We start from the raw sequence: 18,781 nt of genomic DNA on the forward strand, positions 1-18,781 counted from the left end.
TGTCTACAGTTTCCAATGGCATGCTTTTGAGATCCCTTTTAAAATGGAAATCGTTCACAGTATAAGTGTGTTTTTGTGCTCAGAGAGGAGATGGTGGGATGGGAGGGAAAAGGAGAAAGGGAGAGAGAGGAAACCCACATGGTCTATGGGGTACACTGGCTGACATTCTGAACAATAGAGAATAGGGTCTTAACAGAAACATACTTTGCCGGGTAGGCTCTTTAAAGCCATGTCAGTCAATCCTGAACAAACAGGAAGCTTAGAAGCCTGCTCAGGATCAGTCATGTGGAGCACTACATTAAGTGGAACAAGCAAGAGGAACCCAGGTGGTGTTGAATTAACCCCCAGGTGACTGCGGGCACAATCACAGTAAATTATGAAATACCTCCGGGCTGTGTGGTTCCAACAGACAAAACATCATTTACCTTATAGTTTCTGCAGGAAGGGTTGAAGGCATTAGTTCCACAGACGAACAAAGTATCATCATTTTTCTTCAGCAGAACTTTAATAAAGTTGTGACACTCATCCTGAAAAACAGTTCAAACTTTTGGGTGTCCAGCTCAGGGTAGAAACCCATTCAACCGTGGGCCATGATGTGCTGAGAGCAAGGTGAAAATGCAGGGGCTGGGGCGTTCTCCTGGGAAAGTCCCGGCTCCTCCTCATGTTTTTACCCCCAAGATGATGCTGACAGTAACAACTGCTTTTCAACAGTAAATAAGAACAGGAGGTGTGTGTTTGTGCCACCAAAGGAAAGCAAGCCAGGACGTAGCAGCACCCCGTCACATTAATTTTAATGCCAGAGGCTCCAGAGTCCCTTGATACATGAGGTCTGCCGCTGGAGTGTGTTTTTATGCTGCTCTATGGCGGGAGGCGCAGACCCCTTGTGTCTGCGGCAGCCTTTCTGGGCTCTCCTGCAGACTTTCTGAGGGCTATGGACCACGAGGCGGGCTCCCAGCAAGTGTACTCAGAAGACTCAGCACAAGCCAGTTTGGGGTCCAAAGTCCCTGGTGCCCCCTAAATAGTTCATGATGCAGCCCTCGCAGCTGTCATACTGTTTCATCACATTAAAAGCAAACTGTTTTTTGCAAATTAAAGCCTTCAATAAGTTGATGGAAGAAGCAATTACTGGGGGAAAAGGGACTAGCGTGAGCCATTCCACATCAGGGTCTGCGGCTGGAGATAACAGTCAAGAACTTAACCCAAAGTGGCAGCTGCAGAAGAAATGAAAATTGCCTACCTTATGTTTTCCCTTCATTCTGCATGTGTCTACATCAGCCTGTCTAGATTTCCATGTCAGTTTCTGCAGGGATCAAGAAAGAAATCAATTAGAGCCCAGACGTTGTTGCATTTGATTTTAGAAGTAAGAGTTCCCTGGGGGAGACTAGAAGCTGAACATATATTTATTGAAAGCTTTCCACACCCTTTCTCCGTGATTAATTCACCATAACAACAAAAGATTAGAAATGGAAGTGTTCATTTAATTTTGAACCCCTATCTATTCATTAGACTACAAAATGATCTTCTTCTCTTTGAGAAAAAGATGAAGGAGAAAGGAAAGAAGAATAAACAACAGTGTGGAAATTTCACATAAAATATCCACATTAACTTGCTAAATTATGCTCATTTTGATAAAATACATGTCCTTGCCCTTTCCTTTCACTTGATAAATCAGTTTCCATAAAGCAGGCCTTTCCTTAAAATATGGAAGTCATTTTCTTAAACATAAAGGGGACATTCACCTTAGGTGGACAAAGATTTAATTCAGGTTACACTCCTTCACATAAATTCATGTGCTGAAGGGATCATCTACTTCTGGGGCAGACTTTATTAACTTAAAATACCTCCATGTGGAGTTATAAGAAAGCGTTGGTTATATTTTATATCTGTCTGAAATGGATAATGATCAAATTCCTGAACCACAACAGTGAAGTCAAACTTAATATTGCAAGATATGGAAACATAACAGTGAAATCACTTGTGGGACAAAAGTTTACGTATGGAAACTGATCTTTTCCTGGACGAATATCCATTATTTTATCCAACGAATTTAGGAATTACCCAAAATTCCAATATGTTTATGTGCACATAATCGATGAATAAAATATGAAGTACATAACCATTTCATATTAAGCCCTAACTCATCCCCAAATTAAAATTTCATAAAATGTTCCCAATTATTCTAAGCCATGTCATCTCAGTCAATGCATTTACAATACATATTCTCTCCAAGAACCATCCTAAGATCCTTCATTTCTGAAAGGTTTTAAAACTACTTACTTTGCTACAATAAATTTCTTCTGTGTGTGAGGTGTCTATGTCAACAGTATAAATATGGTCCCTATAAACAAAGAAGAATTAAGACAATGTTAGACGCAAGAGTCAAGCCAGTGCGTTTTCTCCTGAATGAGTCCATGTCTCATTCAAGGCAGATAAATCCACATCCATGTTATTAAAAACAAGATCAGAGGGCAAGAAGAAGGGGAGGGTTCAGCTTCTAAGAGATGCTTCAGGAACACATTCAGCACCTTCAGAGAAATCATGGGATCTTGCCACCTTTTATGAAAACTTTCCAGTAGTCTCTCGCATCCCGTAACAGTAACATCTGTATGTATGTCCGTAGTTTAGGTGGGAGATGTCTGGAAGTTAAACAGGCTTCCAAACTAGCACACAGATGAGTTCGCATGCCCTCTCACTTGGCATTCAACATGCTAGAGTTGTTCATCAAGAGAGCTAACAAAAAGCTAATGTCTATCTCCATCACTTTTTCGAAAACATATTTTCAGCTTTACCTTTGATGATTTGATTGACAAGACTGAAGACGATAAAGGTAAAATTATTTCCAGAAGCCACTCTTTTACACACAGTGATGGTCAATTAAGGTGAAGATGTACTTGAGCTAAAGTTTACATTTCTTGCTTCTGTTCACCTTCCTGTTTTGCTGAGAACTTGGTTGTCTTTATGATTCGCTGCCAATCTCCCCTTGGAAGGGGAGAAACAGAATGAGCAGCTCAGGTGTGGGGCTATATTTAAACATCCCCTTCTGTGTGAGCTGAGCACAAGGGCGTTTTTGTCTGGAATTCAGAAGAAAGAAAAGAAAAGCGCTACATTCAACTGAGGAGATGGGGGGCTAGTGAGGGAAAGCAAAACAGCTCGTTTTCCCTTGAAATAACATTGACTTTTTCTAAAATGCAGGAAGTCCTGGGGCTGGAAAATTACCCACAGCTTTAAAGCAAGACCTCAAGGCTCCCGTGCAGACTTTCAGGGCCCCTCATTACTTAAAAGAAAGGGAAAGGGGAGAAGGGAAGAAAGAAAAGAGAAAGGAATTATCTGCTGTCAGGATTTACTTCCATTTCCCCCCCCCCCAGTTCTTTGGAAATCTGTTTGCTACTACTTTTAGGGAAAGAACAACAGCGAAAAACAGAAATAAAAACAGGCTTTCTCCTATGAAAATAAAAGGAGGGGGTAAGGCAGTTGGCCTATAAAATTCCCTTGCCCTTGTGAGTGTGTGTGAGTGTGTATGTGTGTGTAAGAGTGGTGAGGGGGAGAGAGAGCCTGTTTTGTAAACTGCTGAATTGGAAAGTTCTTCAGACTCCAGTAGGGTGCCAGAACTGCTCTGCCCTTTAATTCCGAGGCAGTTTTACGGCATTCCTTTATTGCTTGTTTGACTTTATTGGCGGTGCTGTGGGTCAGGTTCATTATTGGAGTGGAATTGCCTATTACTTTGGTATCAGCTTTGAGATGACTCGAGATTATTTCTGGCCCTGCCTCTCCTCAAAACTTTAAGTAGGAGCTGAACGTATGAACTGTAAATTAACATCTGATTAATATGCACTGGCAATTCCTCAGAAAGCTCTTGATTGCCACTCCCCTCCCCCCCCCCCGCCCTTTGGCATGGCCTGTTTATGTTAATTAGCAGTTCAGAGATTAAACAACAAAAAGAGAATTTACAAAATGCATAATAATAAAGCAGAACTGAAAAGGGGCATTGCTCATCAAGTTTCACTCAGTCCCTGGGTTCTGGTTGGGGACATGGCTTCTGATAGCTGACACCCATTGTCTAGAAGAACCGGGGACCCTTTTAAAAATCAAAATTCTATGAATGAAATCTCCCTTGGACAGTGGCAATATTTTTCAGTCTCCAAGAGATCACATTGCCCAACACACAGAACGATGCATTATGCTAAACCACATATCAAGAGTCAGGGGTTTTTCCCCAGCACCGTGCGTGCATCCCGGGTTTGTACACTGCTCTTACTTGAACACAAACTGACTCAGTCCTAGGACTTCCTCTTCCCCTCTCTGGTGAGCACCACTTAACTATGTTGGCATGACTTGAGTCTGGGGAAAGATTTCACTTTAAATCATGTTAGTGGCTGCCTGGGAACGTGGATCTCTTGGGTCTCTGTTGGGAAATGTGAAACTAAAGAGAGAGGAGAGACCCTAAATATGCAAACCACAGAAATCATTTAGGAATTTTTCCAGGGGTGCGTACTCCAGGGAAGTGACTGCACAAAGTGAAAACCAACATGTCAGTGCTAGGCTGTTACAGATTTGACTTTTAACCAAGGTCAAGATTTGACCTTTAACCAAAGATGAGTCTGTCTTACAGTGTTACAAAAGTGAACCTGTTTCTCCTTTTTTCCTTCTTGCCTTTCTCCTTTTCTTAGGGTCAGGAGTTAGGATGAAACAGTCTTGGTGTTAACAAGGTGTAATATTGGTCACCTTGAAGTCTGCACAGCACCTTGTTCCTAACTCTGGTGCCCCTTGGACTGTTTTACAGCCAAGTTAAAGTCATCAGGTAGTCGGTTATGTTTCTTTTCCCCCTAAAGACTGGGTTGCAAAGTGAACAATTCATAGAAGAGTCTTGAGTCAGCCTATTTCTCACAGATATAATGTTTAATCATTTGTTTTGACCAGCCTTTAGCTAACTGGGTACAAATGTAATCTTCCATCCCTGTTACATTTAGGAAACTGAAAATGGTATTTAAGAGGGAGCTAATACTTTCCAGTGGTCATGTATGGATGTGAGAGTTGGACTGTGAAGAAAGCTGAGCGCTGAAGAATTGATGCTTTTGAACTGTGGTGCTGGAGAAGACTCTTGAGAGTCCCTTGGACTGCAAGGAGATCCAACCAGTCCATCCTAAAGGAGATCAGTCCTGGGTGTTCTTTGGAAGGAATGATGCTAAAGCTGAAACTCCAATCCTTTGGCCACCTCATGCGAAGAGTTGACTCATTGGAAAAGACTCTGTTGCTGGGAGGGATTGCGGGCAGGAGGAGAAGGGGATGACAGAGGATGAGATGCCTGGATGGCATCACTGACTCGATGGACATGAGTTTGGGTGAACTCCGGGAGTTGGTGATGGACAGGGAGGCCTAGCATGCTGCAATTCATGTGGTCGCAAAGAGTCGGACACAACTGAGCGACTGAACTGAACTGAATACTCTCCCAGCGAGGTGGCTACTGGGGACTCATTGGAATGTTTTTAATGAATACCCACAGTGGCTACAGTTCTTGGGGAAAGCTATTAGCAGGTTATTATCAGGACAAGTAGGCCTTCTAGGGCTCAGTAGGCTGCAGAGCACAGAGAGTAGTGACCTAGACTCTAGAGAAAGACTATTCCAGTTCAAATCCTGCCTCTGTCATTCTGACCCAGTCATTCCACCTTTGTGTACCTTGGTTTCCTCCTGGTATACACGGGGATGAAAATAGCTCTAACTCAAAGGGGTTTTTCTTTTTTTGGCCCCAGGATTGAATGAATTAACATTTATAAAGAACTTACAACCATATTTGCAATTTATATAGCACATACAAGAAGTATGTACTCAGTGTTTGTGAAGTAGAATTTTTAGAAAGTGCTTTGGCATTGCTCCCTGGGACCAAAATGTAGGGTACTCGTAGGATATTTTAATCTAGCCAGTGGTTTTTTTTTTTTTTTAACTTTACATTGTATAGCTTGTATTTTCAGAACATCTAAGTGCTTTGAAGGAACCAGCACTGTTGTTATTTACTTTACTTGTGTGCACAGCCAGACAGGTACTAAAAACATAATCTTTATTTTTCCTTCCCAGTGTAAAACTATTCATCAGTCTAGACCCAGGTTATACCACAGTGGACCCCACAAGATAGTGCTCCTTGTTGCTGTTTATTTAGACATATTTTGAATAAGCCACAACCCCTGTCCCCAATGGCGGATCATGTATTTTTAGAATCCCAGGGGACACCATTAAGAAATTCTACTCTAGTGTCTTATGTAACAGAGGACACTGAACAGCCAGAGAAGTTGTGGTCCAGGTAAGTTTAGAGTTGAAACAAAACCTAAATCCATATGAACCCTGTCTGGGTAGTATTCTTGCCAGGCTATTTATCCTTAAGTCATGGTCTGTTTGAATAACATTTCTCCAGTGGATGAGTATTTTCTGAACTAGATTCCTATCAAAAACTTCTACGGGGTGGCTGCTGCCATTCTGCTAAAGTAATAATATATACTATATATTATCTGCAAAAATACAGGTTTAACATACACCCACCCACATACACATTCAACTTAATTTGATGCATGTTGACACGTTCAACTTAATTTAGCAAGTATCAAGGAGAGAACACTTTACCCTATGCTTGAGTAAATATCTGTGTATACTGTATGTGTGTATATACATATATATGTATATATACACAATGTTCAAGATAAACAGTGGATTATTTGAGTTTAAACTCCAAAATATGCAATTATTTCTATCCAGATCCACACCATCAAGTTAAAAGGACACAGGAAATCTTGAAAGAATGGTTGTTTGACAAATGAAAGTAGCCTTTAAGTGAAGTAACACTCTCTTTGGGAATGTCACGATCTTTACTATGAGGCAGAGTGTGGACATTTAGGTATTAGGACCGTTGGATGCTCCCAAGGCAAACATGGGGAAAGGGGGCTCACCCGGCGGCAATCCAGGGACGGGGGAGCCTGGTGGGCTGCCGTCTATGGGGTCGCACAGAGTCGGACACGACTGAAGTGACTTAGCATAGCTTAGAGTGTGGACATTTAGGTATTAGGACCGTTGGATGCGCCAAAGGCAAACGTGGGGAAAGGGGGCTCACCTGGCGGCAATGTAGAGGGTTCTGTTCATGATCACAATCATCTGGATGTCCAGCCTGTGCCTCTGCGTGGTGTTCCGTCCTGGCTTGTGACCCACAAACACCGGATACTGTTTTGTATCTGTGAAAAGAGGACATGGGGCAAGAGAGGGAAGAGGAAATCAAGCCAAGAATTGACAGCGCCGGGGCGGGCGGAAGTGGGTGGCCGCCGAACAAAACCATTTTGAAGTCCAACCGTGCCACCGTTTTCCATTTCCACGCAGGTCTGTTATTTTAGGAAATGTTGTGATAGAAAAGTGCTCTTTAAGGATAATTGAGTTACAGTTTCATTTCCTGATGCTAATAAGCCTGGGCTTAGGTTTCTGAGTGTCACTCTTTCTGACTTGTCCCTCTTTCTGGGGAGGGGGGGGTGGGTGGTTAAACTTGCCAGTGAACCCTTTACATGAAGGTGCTCTTTTCTTCCCCAGTTTTCTTTTCATCTCCTTTAGAGTGCTAAGCCTCAGGGGCAGTCTGCCAAAGATCTTGTCTCCGGACAAAACTATTTCAAAGCAGCCTTCCCATCAATCACCGCAAAGGCAATGTGGTCTGGAGGCAAGAGCCCTCGTCCAGGAGCCAGAAGGAAAATACAGTCTCCGCAGGCGTCCAGCTGGAATAATCTACTATTGAAGGCAGCTCCGCTAGGTCGGCTGGCATTCTAGGAACTGTGGGAAGTTCACTCTCAAGTTAAGCAATTGGCTAATCTCATAGAAATGGAGACTTTGACAGGACAGGGTCAAACTGAGTGTAGCCAGTCGGGTGATCTGGAATTTTCCCTGACCTGCAGAGTCAGCGAGCGTATTTCTCCTTTTCTGCAGTTCTCCTCAGTGGAGAATAGGCAATTTGTAATAATACCTGACCTTTGGAAATACCTACATCTCAAAAATCTCTCTGCCTTTAAACCTATGATCTCCAGAGCACTGGCGGTCCTTCAGAGAAACTAAGGGGGGGAAAAAGATGAGTCACATTTAAGAGGCAGTTGTTTTGAGGGGTGAGAGGTATAAGTAATGACTCAAAATCCATTCATAGATGAATGCTCTGACCCACACACCTTAAACCCCTGTAACCTCTGACTCTGACTCACTCTTAGAGCATCAGTATATCTTACTCACAACCATGCTTGGTATGGGATTATCTTGTACTTTCCCTTCCACTGCTCTGAAATTTTATCCACCCATTCATCAAGGAAGTTGCTAAAACAATTAATTCCTGTCTCTGTCCTGTCAAAGATTTGAGTGTCCACTGAAGTATGGTTTTCAGCAGCATATTTGGGGTCTCTTTCTTCATTTTTTTTCCTGGGGTCTCTTCTGCACAGGGCCACCGAAGATAGAATACTTATCTCAAATGGAGATAAACGCTTATTAAGGTTTAGTACCTTGAGTTAGGTGGAGGAAAGAAATGGCAAGCCACTCCAGTGTTCTTGCCTGGAGAATCCCCATGAACAGAGGAGCCTGGTGGGCTACAGTCCACGGGATCACAAAAGAGCTGGACACGACTGAGGCGACTTGGCACGCACACACGCCACTTCAAGAATGATGATTTCAAGCTACACAGTTTGGTCCTTAGTCATACCCTAACTTTTGTTCTTAATTAGAGGTGTAAAGCCTTGCCACCTCACCCTCATGTAAAATTACTTCTTTTTACAACCTAGACCTTCCGGCAGAAAGCTGGGTGGACGGCGTTAGTATCCTAATATTACTGTCAAATACCTTTTTAATGGTTCATTCAATGTTTGAGGATAACCACTGTGAAGATAGGTATTTGGGTAAAATGCTTTCCCCTTTACTGTGATAAAATATTTTATCTTTTGGAGAAAAGGAAAAAAAGTAGTTAATTGTCTATTTCATTCCACACGCAGGTAGAATGATCCTCTTTTGAGGAGTCACCTGACCTTTTCATCATGGTGCTTTCTGCCCTCGATACTGAAGCAGAGATCAAAAAAAAGTTATGAACAGTTAAACTAGGTCCCCTGGGAATTCAGAAGCACTTTAAGTCTTGCAATGATATACTTCTGAGTCTAAACAGAAGTTAATTTTTGTCCCAGTCTTCTTTTCTGTTGTAACAATGCCTCTGTATTAGTTACCCTATGAAAATGTGCAGTCCTGGCAACACCCAGAAGACCATGATGTTCTCCCACAGCTGGTTTCTAGGCGTGATCACAGCCTCCTTGTAGTAACTGAGACTTCACTGGAGGTACTGAGGGATGTTTTAAATCCTCACACAAGTGTGTCTCCACAACCTTGTTTATTGGAGTCATAGAACAGTCATCCCACCAGTTTGACTAGACTTGAATTATCCACCTTCCCAGGTGGCACTCCCTGGGTGGGGAAGATCCCCTGGAGGAGGGCATGGCGACCCACTCCAGTGTTCTTGCCTGGAGAATCCCATGGACAGAGGAGCCTGGAGGGCTACAGTCCATGGGATCGCAAAGAGTTGGACACGACTGAAGCGACTTAGCACGCCCCCATGCATGCCATCCACACAAGTTTAAGTGACTAACAAGTCTCTTCTATGAAATGTTTAATGTGTGAGCTTTGCCGGTTGACACAGGCACAAGTGCCCACAGAGGGAGAGAGTGAGAGAGAGGTGGATACTCACAGTTGCCATGCGAAATACTGATTGGCTCAGAATCTTCTGGGAAAGCAGCCCCAGCACAGTGTAGCAGTGTGAAATATAGCAGCAAGGCTTCTGACCTCATAGTAGTTCAGCGGGGAGACTTGACTTCTCTACTTCACCCTGCCAAAGAGCAAAGAAGGGAGTTTTATTCTTTTCTTTTATTTTTTTTTGCAAGTCAGTTTTATTCCACTCCATAAAATCAAATGGCCTTGAAGATAAATTTTAGAGAAAGGGGCCTCTGTGTTCTATCCTTCTCATTGTGGATACACTCGTGATGGTATTTTGCAGAAGGAACCTGTGTCTTATCACCCATTGCACCCTCCTCCCTCATGCATAGGAGCCCTTTTGCAAAATTTCTCCCAAACCAGTGACTCAGAGTCTTGGTTCTTTTGCCCTGAGCCATCGTGAGGTCATTATGTGTGACTATTTCACAATCATGAAATGACGTTCTGAAAAAATGTGCATAATTGAGAATGCTTTTTTCCCCCCCTTTTAATGTAAACACATTTTTTTTTTTTCTTCTCAGCAGGTTTAGAGCAGCATGCCATCCCCAGACATGTTTTGTGTGGCCAGCCCAGGATCTTTCAGAATTTTGAAATAATTCCCCAATATTGAAAAATTAGAAGGTTTCTACCCTTCTTTATAAAAATCAGAATATCTGACATACTGACCTAAATGACAGTTTCCTTCAAGCATTATGCTCTCAGCCACAAACACCACCACCCCACCTGACCCCCAACACCTGTACTGGCCCAGTTCAATGATTTCCATTACCCGTTTGACCCCTTAGTTGAGATTTTCACTCCTGGTTATGTAATTCTACAGTAATTCTATAGTGACCTTAGACATAAATAAAATCACACAGTCTGTGTTTAAAAAGAAAGAAATGGATCCTTTCCGACTCTGTGGAGAACGTTACAGGCAGCATCTGAATCCACATCCTGAATAGTATTGTGGACTTTGAAAAAACCCTATCTTTGTATATTTTAGTGTCAGATGCTGCCATGTGGTGAAATGGTAGTGAATAAAAATGCTAGATATACTGTTCTACCCATCTGCATTTTCTTAAAGATGCTCTTTATGTGTAGAAAAAAAATCTACATCATTAGAAGTAGAAACACTCCCATGTGGGGCTGCTGGATACAGTGAGAGGAAAGTCATAAGACAGAACATATTGCGTAATTCTCAGGCATATTTCAAATAACTGTTGATCTATCAGGGAAATTAATGTAAAGTGGGGATATCTTTTTATCTTCGTAACGTCTTTGAAGTAGCCTGCCAAAGACTGTCTTTTTTGAACAAAGTTATTTCACAGTAGTCCATCAATCATTTAAGATTTGGGTGTAATAAAGTCACACTTAGCAACTTACATGTCTTTGAAAGTTAATTTGGCAAACAAACTGCTAACTGACTCTTTCTGGAACACACTTAATATTAGATACCTGTGTGTCTCTTCTTCATACCCAAAAAAGGCATTAACAAGCCCCAAGTGTTGCATCGCAACTGATAATTTCACAGACACAGCTGGGTCTTAATCATTTGTTCAGTCGAAAAGCGCACATTAATTAATTTGCCTTACCTTGAAAATCAAAGAGGGAGAGAGGTTGAGAGAAAAGCCTAAGCCTTTCCATATCTCCATTGCTGATGTGCAGGTTAAAATTAAACTTTAAATAATTAGTTGTTCACAGGGCAGTCCATTACCCAGAGATGCAAATGTGTATTTACAGACAGGCGAAAAGCACTGCTCTAGCCATTCACTCATTTGCCAGTTCTTCCTATTCTGGAGAATCTAAACCCAAAGGGAAGCTCTGAGATGCCCTGATTTGGCTTGTCAGGGCTTCTGTTCAGTATAACATTAAGGAGGAGAAATCAATCACAGGAGTAAGTAAGACATAAAGCAGACCCCAATCAGAAAGTATTCGGGTAAGAGGAAGTGGCAACCTTTACCAAGGGCTCAAGAGCAATATCATAGTACTGTACAGAGCCTTCACCTCTGAGAGTTTGCAGCACACCGCAGAAGAATAATGGAGACTCAACAACCGATTCTCATTCCTTTAGAAATCTTTAAGAAAATCTGTATCCTTTTAAAGATTAACTTTTCTTGACATGAGAAAGGAGTCTGCATCCTCCCACAATTACATCCATCTTTGTACAGATGTCCTCCAGCTAATGAGACGAAGTCCCACTATTTTAATCTGTCTCCCAATTTTAATTTTTTCCATCTTAACAACTGCATGGATTGATGCAACACTCTCAAACCCAGATGCTGGCAGGAAGAGCAACACATGAAGAGGAAATCTCTTAGGCAATCCAATGGCTTTTTTTTTTCAATCCTTATACCTTGCCCCAATCATGGTTGAGATGGGTTATTTAAATATCTCCAGGTTTACAGGAGGGCTCTATACCAGGAAAAATATCTGTTTTATGTGTCTTCCTCTCATCATATCATCAGGTTTTCAACATGTACATCATATGGGTGAAAGTGTTCTGGCAGTCCTGGTTAATCTTGTCTAGCCCATGTGAATGCTTTATAATTTTCTTCAGCTGAGGTTTTGATGTATCATTCCCTTTGTACACAACTTTGGGCTCTAACCCTTGTAAATAAGTAGACAATATATTTTCCTGGTGAAACAATGACTTTGTGGAGAGATCCCAATTCAATCACATTGTCATTTTCTATCCTGCTGAACACGGGCTGAGTCTCCCTGCTAAGACCACAGCACACAGACTTGCACTAGCCCAGGAGAAGAAAAACAAATAAGAACTTTCCACTGCTTTTCAACAGCTTGAGCTAGCCGAGGTGCTGCTATGGGGTTGTTTAAGTGATCTGGAAGCTCTGTAAAGTGTAGCATGGGGTTTCCCAGGTGGCACAGTGGCAGAGCAGGAGACAAGGGTTTGATCCCTGGGTCAGGAAGGTCCCCTGGAGAAGGAAATGGCAACCCACTCCAGTATGCCTTCCTGGGAGATGCCAGGGACAGAGGAGCCTGGTGGGCTACAGTCCATGGGGTTGCAAGAGTCAGACACAACTGAGCATCTAAACAACATACAGCACGTTTATAGGCATCTGTAGACTCTTGTCAGTGTCCCTCTCTGTGCCTGTGCTTGTATAGGCTGAAAGTGACTTAGACTTGATCAGCTACCCAGAATATTAGCTCCTGGGAAGACTATCAATATGAGGATTCTAAACAAAAACATTCACTTCAAAAATAAGCTTATTATGCTTGAATTCTCCATCTACATCATCTCAGCCTTCCATTATTCTTAGCCAGAAGAGAAATGACCCCTGTAAAATATACCATCCCTAAAACATGATATTCCAACACTTTTCTAACCCACAGAATTCACTGGAAAACTGCCTTAAGAATAGGCAGACGAAGTTAATGGATATAAAAGACATTCTTAAGACAATGGTGGGAGTGTTTCCACTGGGGGAGGGCTGGCCCCTCTCCCGTGGACAGCAGCCACGCAGCTCCGGAGTGCTGGCCTGGTGCAGTGTTGGCCCACAAATCCAGCTCTCTGGTTTCTTCTTTTCCTTAAGAAGCCAGAAATCTAAAGTTGTATGTTAAATCTCCTATTTTTTTTTTTTCTAAATGTTGGCAACTAATTTAGTGTTTTTCTTCTCTGTGAGTCAGTTTGTCCAAATCCTACAAGTTTGTGAGCCCAAGTAGAATTTTCTGGGGCAGGATTTGGGGAGTAGTGGGTAGAGGATTGGAACTAGTATTGGGCAAAGTGTGAGCAATTCTCTGGCTGGGTGGGCTTATCATGGCACTTGTGGCACTCGGTCATGTAGCACTTGTGAAATTAACCTGATTAATAAGAAGGAAGATGTGACCACTTGTGATCTCATTCTTTGACTTCATAACCATTTCTGGTTCTTGTGACATCCCCTTCACTTCATGCTTTTACTGACACAATGACTTCTATATGACAAGGGCGGGGGTGTAAATAGAAACCCCAGGTATTGTTGAGACATGCAAGTCAATGGGCATTGCTGTTTCTAAAGACCCAAGTGGGCTGTTCCACGTACTATCTATGTGTTCAGCTGCAGCATCATTGTACTTGGACTTGGCTGTAGGGATACAGCTTGCATCTGATTTGTTACAACCATTCTTCCAGAATGTTGGTACCCAGTGAACATTTTAATAGTAAGTGGTAATAGGAGAAAATAATTTATCTGGAAACATGCAAATGCAAAATGCTCTTGATGAGAACTCAAGTGTAGCCTAGAAATAAAGAGGAAATGATGGTAGTAGCCCTTTATTTTTCCTGTGAGGAAAAGCATTTGCTAACGTTTCTTTTAAAAAGCGCATTTTCTACTAATGTCATAGGAAGTTTAAAAGGTGATCATTAGTTCACGCCATCGTTAATAGACGGAAGGTGTGGCGCTGGGTAAGTGTCATAGCCGCGCTGACTCCTGCCTTCCTCGCCTGCACAGTGAAGGGATATGAAATATAATGGCCTATCCAAACTGCTCTGAGACTAGAGCAGTTACAATTCTAGGTGGTTCTGCAGTATGCGATGGTGATTTGACCCTGAACTGGGATGCTGCAAGGCCACGGACACCTTGTGGAGGTGTGGGGCTGGGATGGGAGGAGCAGGAGTCCAGGCAGAGTGGGCACTGGGGCTCCAGGCAGCGGGAGAGGCAGCTGGGCTCTAGGGGCGATTGTGCTGGCCCCGCTCTGAGATGACCACAGAGGTGGGGACAGAACAAACTCCATGCACCTAGCAGATGCTCTTTCCAGAGAGTAGGGCTGGGTTTTTTCTGTATTCTTTCCTGAAAGTGAACGTCACTCAGTCACGTCCGACTGTTTGCGACCCCATGGACTATAGAGTCCATGGAATTCTCCAGGCCAGAATACTGGAGTGGGTAGCCTTTCCCTCCTCGAGGGGATGTTTCCAACCCAGGAATTGCACTGGGTCTCCTGCATTGCAGGCAGATTCTTTACCAGCTGAGTTACCAGGGAAGCCAGTATCCTTTCCTGGTTGCCCCTAAATTGCATATGGTTTGGAAACTCAAGGGGCCATATTGTGTCACTGGTTCTGTATGTGGCAAACGGGAGGAATGGAACAGGCTCTCTTCAGCTTTGCTCACTGAGGACTGCAGTAGACAACACCTGTGGAAAGTTCCTCACACTGGGGCAAAAGAACTGTGACGCTGCCTACTGTCAACATCAGGACAAAGTTCAAGGCCCATAGCTAGTTCTGACCTGGTTGACGAGATCGCTGCTGTTACTCCTGAGTCACATTTGGAGTCTAGTCAGGTTTTAGTCTAAGGATGACATTTTCATGTTTACTGCCCAGCTTTCTGCCCTCTTCATCTTTGGCTTTACAACATGACTATCTTGAAAAAATCTGAAGTGAAGCTGGCGTAAAGCTTTTCCTTGAAGTGAAAGGATGGCTAATAATATAGGGAGGCGGTGGGAGCAGAGGGCAGGAACATAGGACTTGAATGCCTTTGCTCTACTCATGAGTTGGGACCTCTGGAGAGATGCTGAAGATCTCTGAGCTTCATCACGAAAGTGGCTAAAATCGCTTCTCAAGATTGTGAGGGAACGCACATAAAAACTGGCAGCCCTCCACAAACATCTGCTCATTTCTTCAGTTGAGATACTAAAAATTGCCTTTTAACAGCTTTTCTTGGGATTCTTTGAATTCCCAGATTAACAGCTGGAGTTCTATGTCTTCAGTGGGAGAAGCAGTTCTCTCTTCTTTCTCCTTCCCTCCATCACTCCCATCCTCCTTCCAGCCACTAAGCTTCCTCTCTGGAGGGAGAGTCTATCTCACATGACACAGCTCACGTTGTGTGATTTAAAACATGTGATCACAACGCTCTCACAAGTGCAAAGGAAAACATTGGTGTGGACACTGGTGAAGGGTGGGGTGGAGGTGAACGCTTATTGAGCACCTTCTATGTGAGACACACATGTATGTTATTTTATTTAAATATCACAGCAAGCCAGAGAGACAGGCCATATCCTCTCCATTGTGCAGACAAGGAAACTGAGGCTCGCAAAGGATAAGTAACATGTCCAGTCAATATTTACAGCCCATCAGTAAATGGGGAAAGCCAGGAAGCCAAGCCAGGGCTCACGCATAGTGGCTGAGTCATGTCCGACTCTTCGTGACCCCATGGACTATAGCCTGCCAGGCTCCTCTGTCTGTGGGACTTTTCAGGCAAGAATACTGGAGTGGGCTGCCATTTCCTCCTCCAGGGCATCTCCCCCACCCAGGGATCAAACCTGTGTCTCTTGCATCTTCTTGCATTCTTTACCATTAATTAGCACCACCTGGGTTGAGCCAGGGCTATGTGATGCCAAAGTGGATGTCCTTCCTAGCATGTCAAAGAAAGGGGAACAGACGGAAGGTTGGAAAGAGAGAGAGGCTGGCATAAATGGAAACTGCGCTTAATGGTCACAGTTGGATATAGGTTGATACATCTGTGCTTAGGTGGACAGAGTAGCTGAAAGTCCCTAATGGCTTCAGTAATTAAAAAAAAAAATCTATAAAAGGAGCACACAGTCGCTTGCAAAGGTGTAGGCATGCAAAGGCTCATTCTACTTTATGGCCTGGTGATTGCAGGCTGAAGGTGGTAGAAAGATTCAAATGCTTCTCGACCACAGTTTTAAGAGGTATAGATGAGCTTGTGACACCTCTGTGTTAAATAGAACCACTTGCTTGCTGGCAGCCCCCTCAAGAGTGATGTTTTAAAATAAATACATCATGGAGAACATTGTCTGCGATGAAGGGTGAAAACAAAGCTGCCTGTTTCAGGAGCTGAGAGGATAAATAGATTTGGACACTCTTCAAGTCCAAGTAGGGAACCTCCGCTCAGAGAAAAGGTGGGGAGCGGCTGTCAGTGCAGAAAATCCAGTTTGCTGAATGCTGGAGATTGAAGGTTATTCCTGTACCAAGGGGACAGTTCAAGAATCAAGGAGTGTTTAAACAGCAGGTGTCCTTCCCTGGCCTGGGCCTCCCTCTTCCAAGGGATGCAGCGTGACAGGGATGGCCGCGGAAGAGTCCCTCCCACATGGAGGTAGGGACGACTGGGACCTGCTGGTCTGGTTGAAATGTCTACTGGACCCAGTCTTCACAGGTCATGTTGGCCACCTGCTGGGTGATGTTGCGTGAAGATACAAGTTTTATGCACGTGAGAAAAACAGCTCTAGCCTTCAAGTAAAGCATCTGATCTTTTTCTCCTCCTCTTCTCAGCCATTAACAGAGACATAAAAGCTCCCGTGTCAGGGGAAAGGGAAGTGGCACAGACTGAACTTCAACACATTTTGGAGAAGGATGATGGCATTCAGTGGAGTGCAGTAATAAATATCGACTGTGTTTAATAAGTGTCCTATTTTAGATCTGAAACCACTGTCACAAAGGAGCAGGAAAACAGCTGTGAATTCAGGAGTCCTTTTAGAAAAATCTTTTTTTCTTTTTTTTTTTTTTTTAAGAAAAATAAAGGTTGGTTGTAAACCTATGATACTTTGGAGGAGAGAAGGCAAGTCTGGTCTTTCAGGTAATAAAGTCTTCGTTATGCTCATTTTCTTCCTTTCTAGCAAGGCTCTCCCCACCCCACCAATGCCTGAGGCAGCGTGTTTAGTGCACTTTTTCTTGGCTGTTTCAGATACAGTCTCGTGACTCGTTAGGGCTCCGCAGTTACAAGCATGATCTTGGCAATCTACGCAGAAAAGACTGTGGCAGACTCCCTTGATCTCAGAAAGCTGCCTCCATCCCAACCATGTTTACTCACATCACACCCTAGCTCCCTGCCATCTCCGTGCTTCCCGACTTTTGTAATACTGCTGCCCTCAAACATCTGCTCCAGAGATAGGAACAGATACCTGCTTTGTTTTGCTGTTGAAACTGAGGCCCTGAGAAGTGAGATCATTTTGGCAAATGTAGTGCAGTGGAGAAGTGGCAATGCTGAGCAGCCACTGAGGACTCCGGACGCCAGCCCTGAGCTCGGTCCCTATGTTACGTGGCTTTCGGAAAGGAAGCCAAGGCTCATTCATTTCTCCTTGGCTTTCTGCCTGATGTTCATTACTTCCATCACTTGCTCTCCCTCTTACTGGTTCCCTGCTTTCTGCCAGGAGCCAGGCTCTGTGGTGGATGCTGTGTCTCAGCCAGAGATGGAAAAAACTAGATCTGTTCGCCTCCTCAGGACCTTGCTGTCCTAGTAGGTGGGCCTGACAGTTCTAGATCATTGTCCAAAAATAGAACACCTAGACAGTCATTTTTACAAAAGAAATTAAAATTCTGTTGGGGGAATACTAGCTGGAGGGTGCAGGTGTTGCAGAGGAACGTGGGCGGGATGCTCAGCGAGACCTCTGTTTGCAGAAAGCCTTGGCAGGTTGCATGACTGTTCACCGCGGATGGTGGGGGTTAGAGGAGAGGCAGGTTGGAGGACATTTCTGGTCTAAGGGCTGGGTCTGGAGAGCAGGGCATTGAAATGGGTGATTCCATGCTGATCAGACTTTCAGATGCTTTCAGATGGGGCCGTTTCACTCTCTGCTTAAGGAATTTCAAATATTTGTCTGGATTTTTTTTCCCAAAGTTCAGTTTAAAGAATGTAGCTCAGAATGTAGATCTTCTGAGCATAGCTCAGAAGATGGTATCTGATTATTTTTTCCTTCTAATAATATGACAGAAGAAGAAAAAGTGGTGTCGGGGGAAACTGAGGGAATAGCTGAGAATATTGGTGTTTATTCTTTCAAGGTGCTGAGTATATGAGTTATTGTCATATTACTCTCACTGGTTTTCTACACATTTGTGATTTCATTAAAAATGAAAGAGGGCAAAACTAACATGCCTAAATTGAAGGCAATTTGGGCCAGCCCTTAGAAAGATATTTGCAGAGTAACTTTAAAGGGAACAAATGAAGGCTATTACTGACTGGAGTTTTCCAGTCATGAACCTTTGTCAAAACCCTGAGTTGATTTAAATCAAAACAGAGCAATGGCTGCCCTTCGTCAAGATGATTCTCCCTAGTAATTACTCCCGTGTTTGCTCTCAGTATAACTTACAGAAAACAGAATCTCCCAG

General features: G+C 43.4%; 1 protein-coding gene across 3 annotated transcripts in view; it reads right to left on the bottom strand.

Moving 5' to 3' along the window:
• The window catches only part of SEMA6A (semaphorin 6A), a 131,370-nt gene that overhangs the window by 55,599 nt on the left and 56,990 nt on the right, over nt 1–18,781 (bottom strand). For all 3 annotated transcript variants that reach the window (XM_018050663.1, XM_013965389.2, XM_018050662.1), the window contains exons 2-6: nt 9,725–9,862; nt 7,094–7,211; nt 2,278–2,338; nt 1,238–1,300; nt 426–527 (exon numbers count right to left, since the gene is read on the bottom strand). In XM_018050663.1, coding sequence (XP_017906152.1) covers nt 426–527; nt 1,238–1,300; nt 2,278–2,338; nt 7,094–7,211; nt 9,725–9,824 — 444 coding nt within the window. In that variant the 5' untranslated portion in view covers nt 9,825–9,862. The remainder of the gene's footprint in view (nt 1–425; nt 528–1,237; nt 1,301–2,277; nt 2,339–7,093; nt 7,212–9,724; nt 9,863–18,781) is intronic.

Source organism: Capra hircus, chromosome 7 (genome assembly GCF_001704415.2).
Source record: "Capra hircus breed San Clemente chromosome 7, ASM170441v1, whole genome shotgun sequence".
NCBI classification, from domain to species: Eukaryota; Metazoa; Chordata; class Mammalia; order Artiodactyla; family Bovidae; genus Capra; species Capra hircus.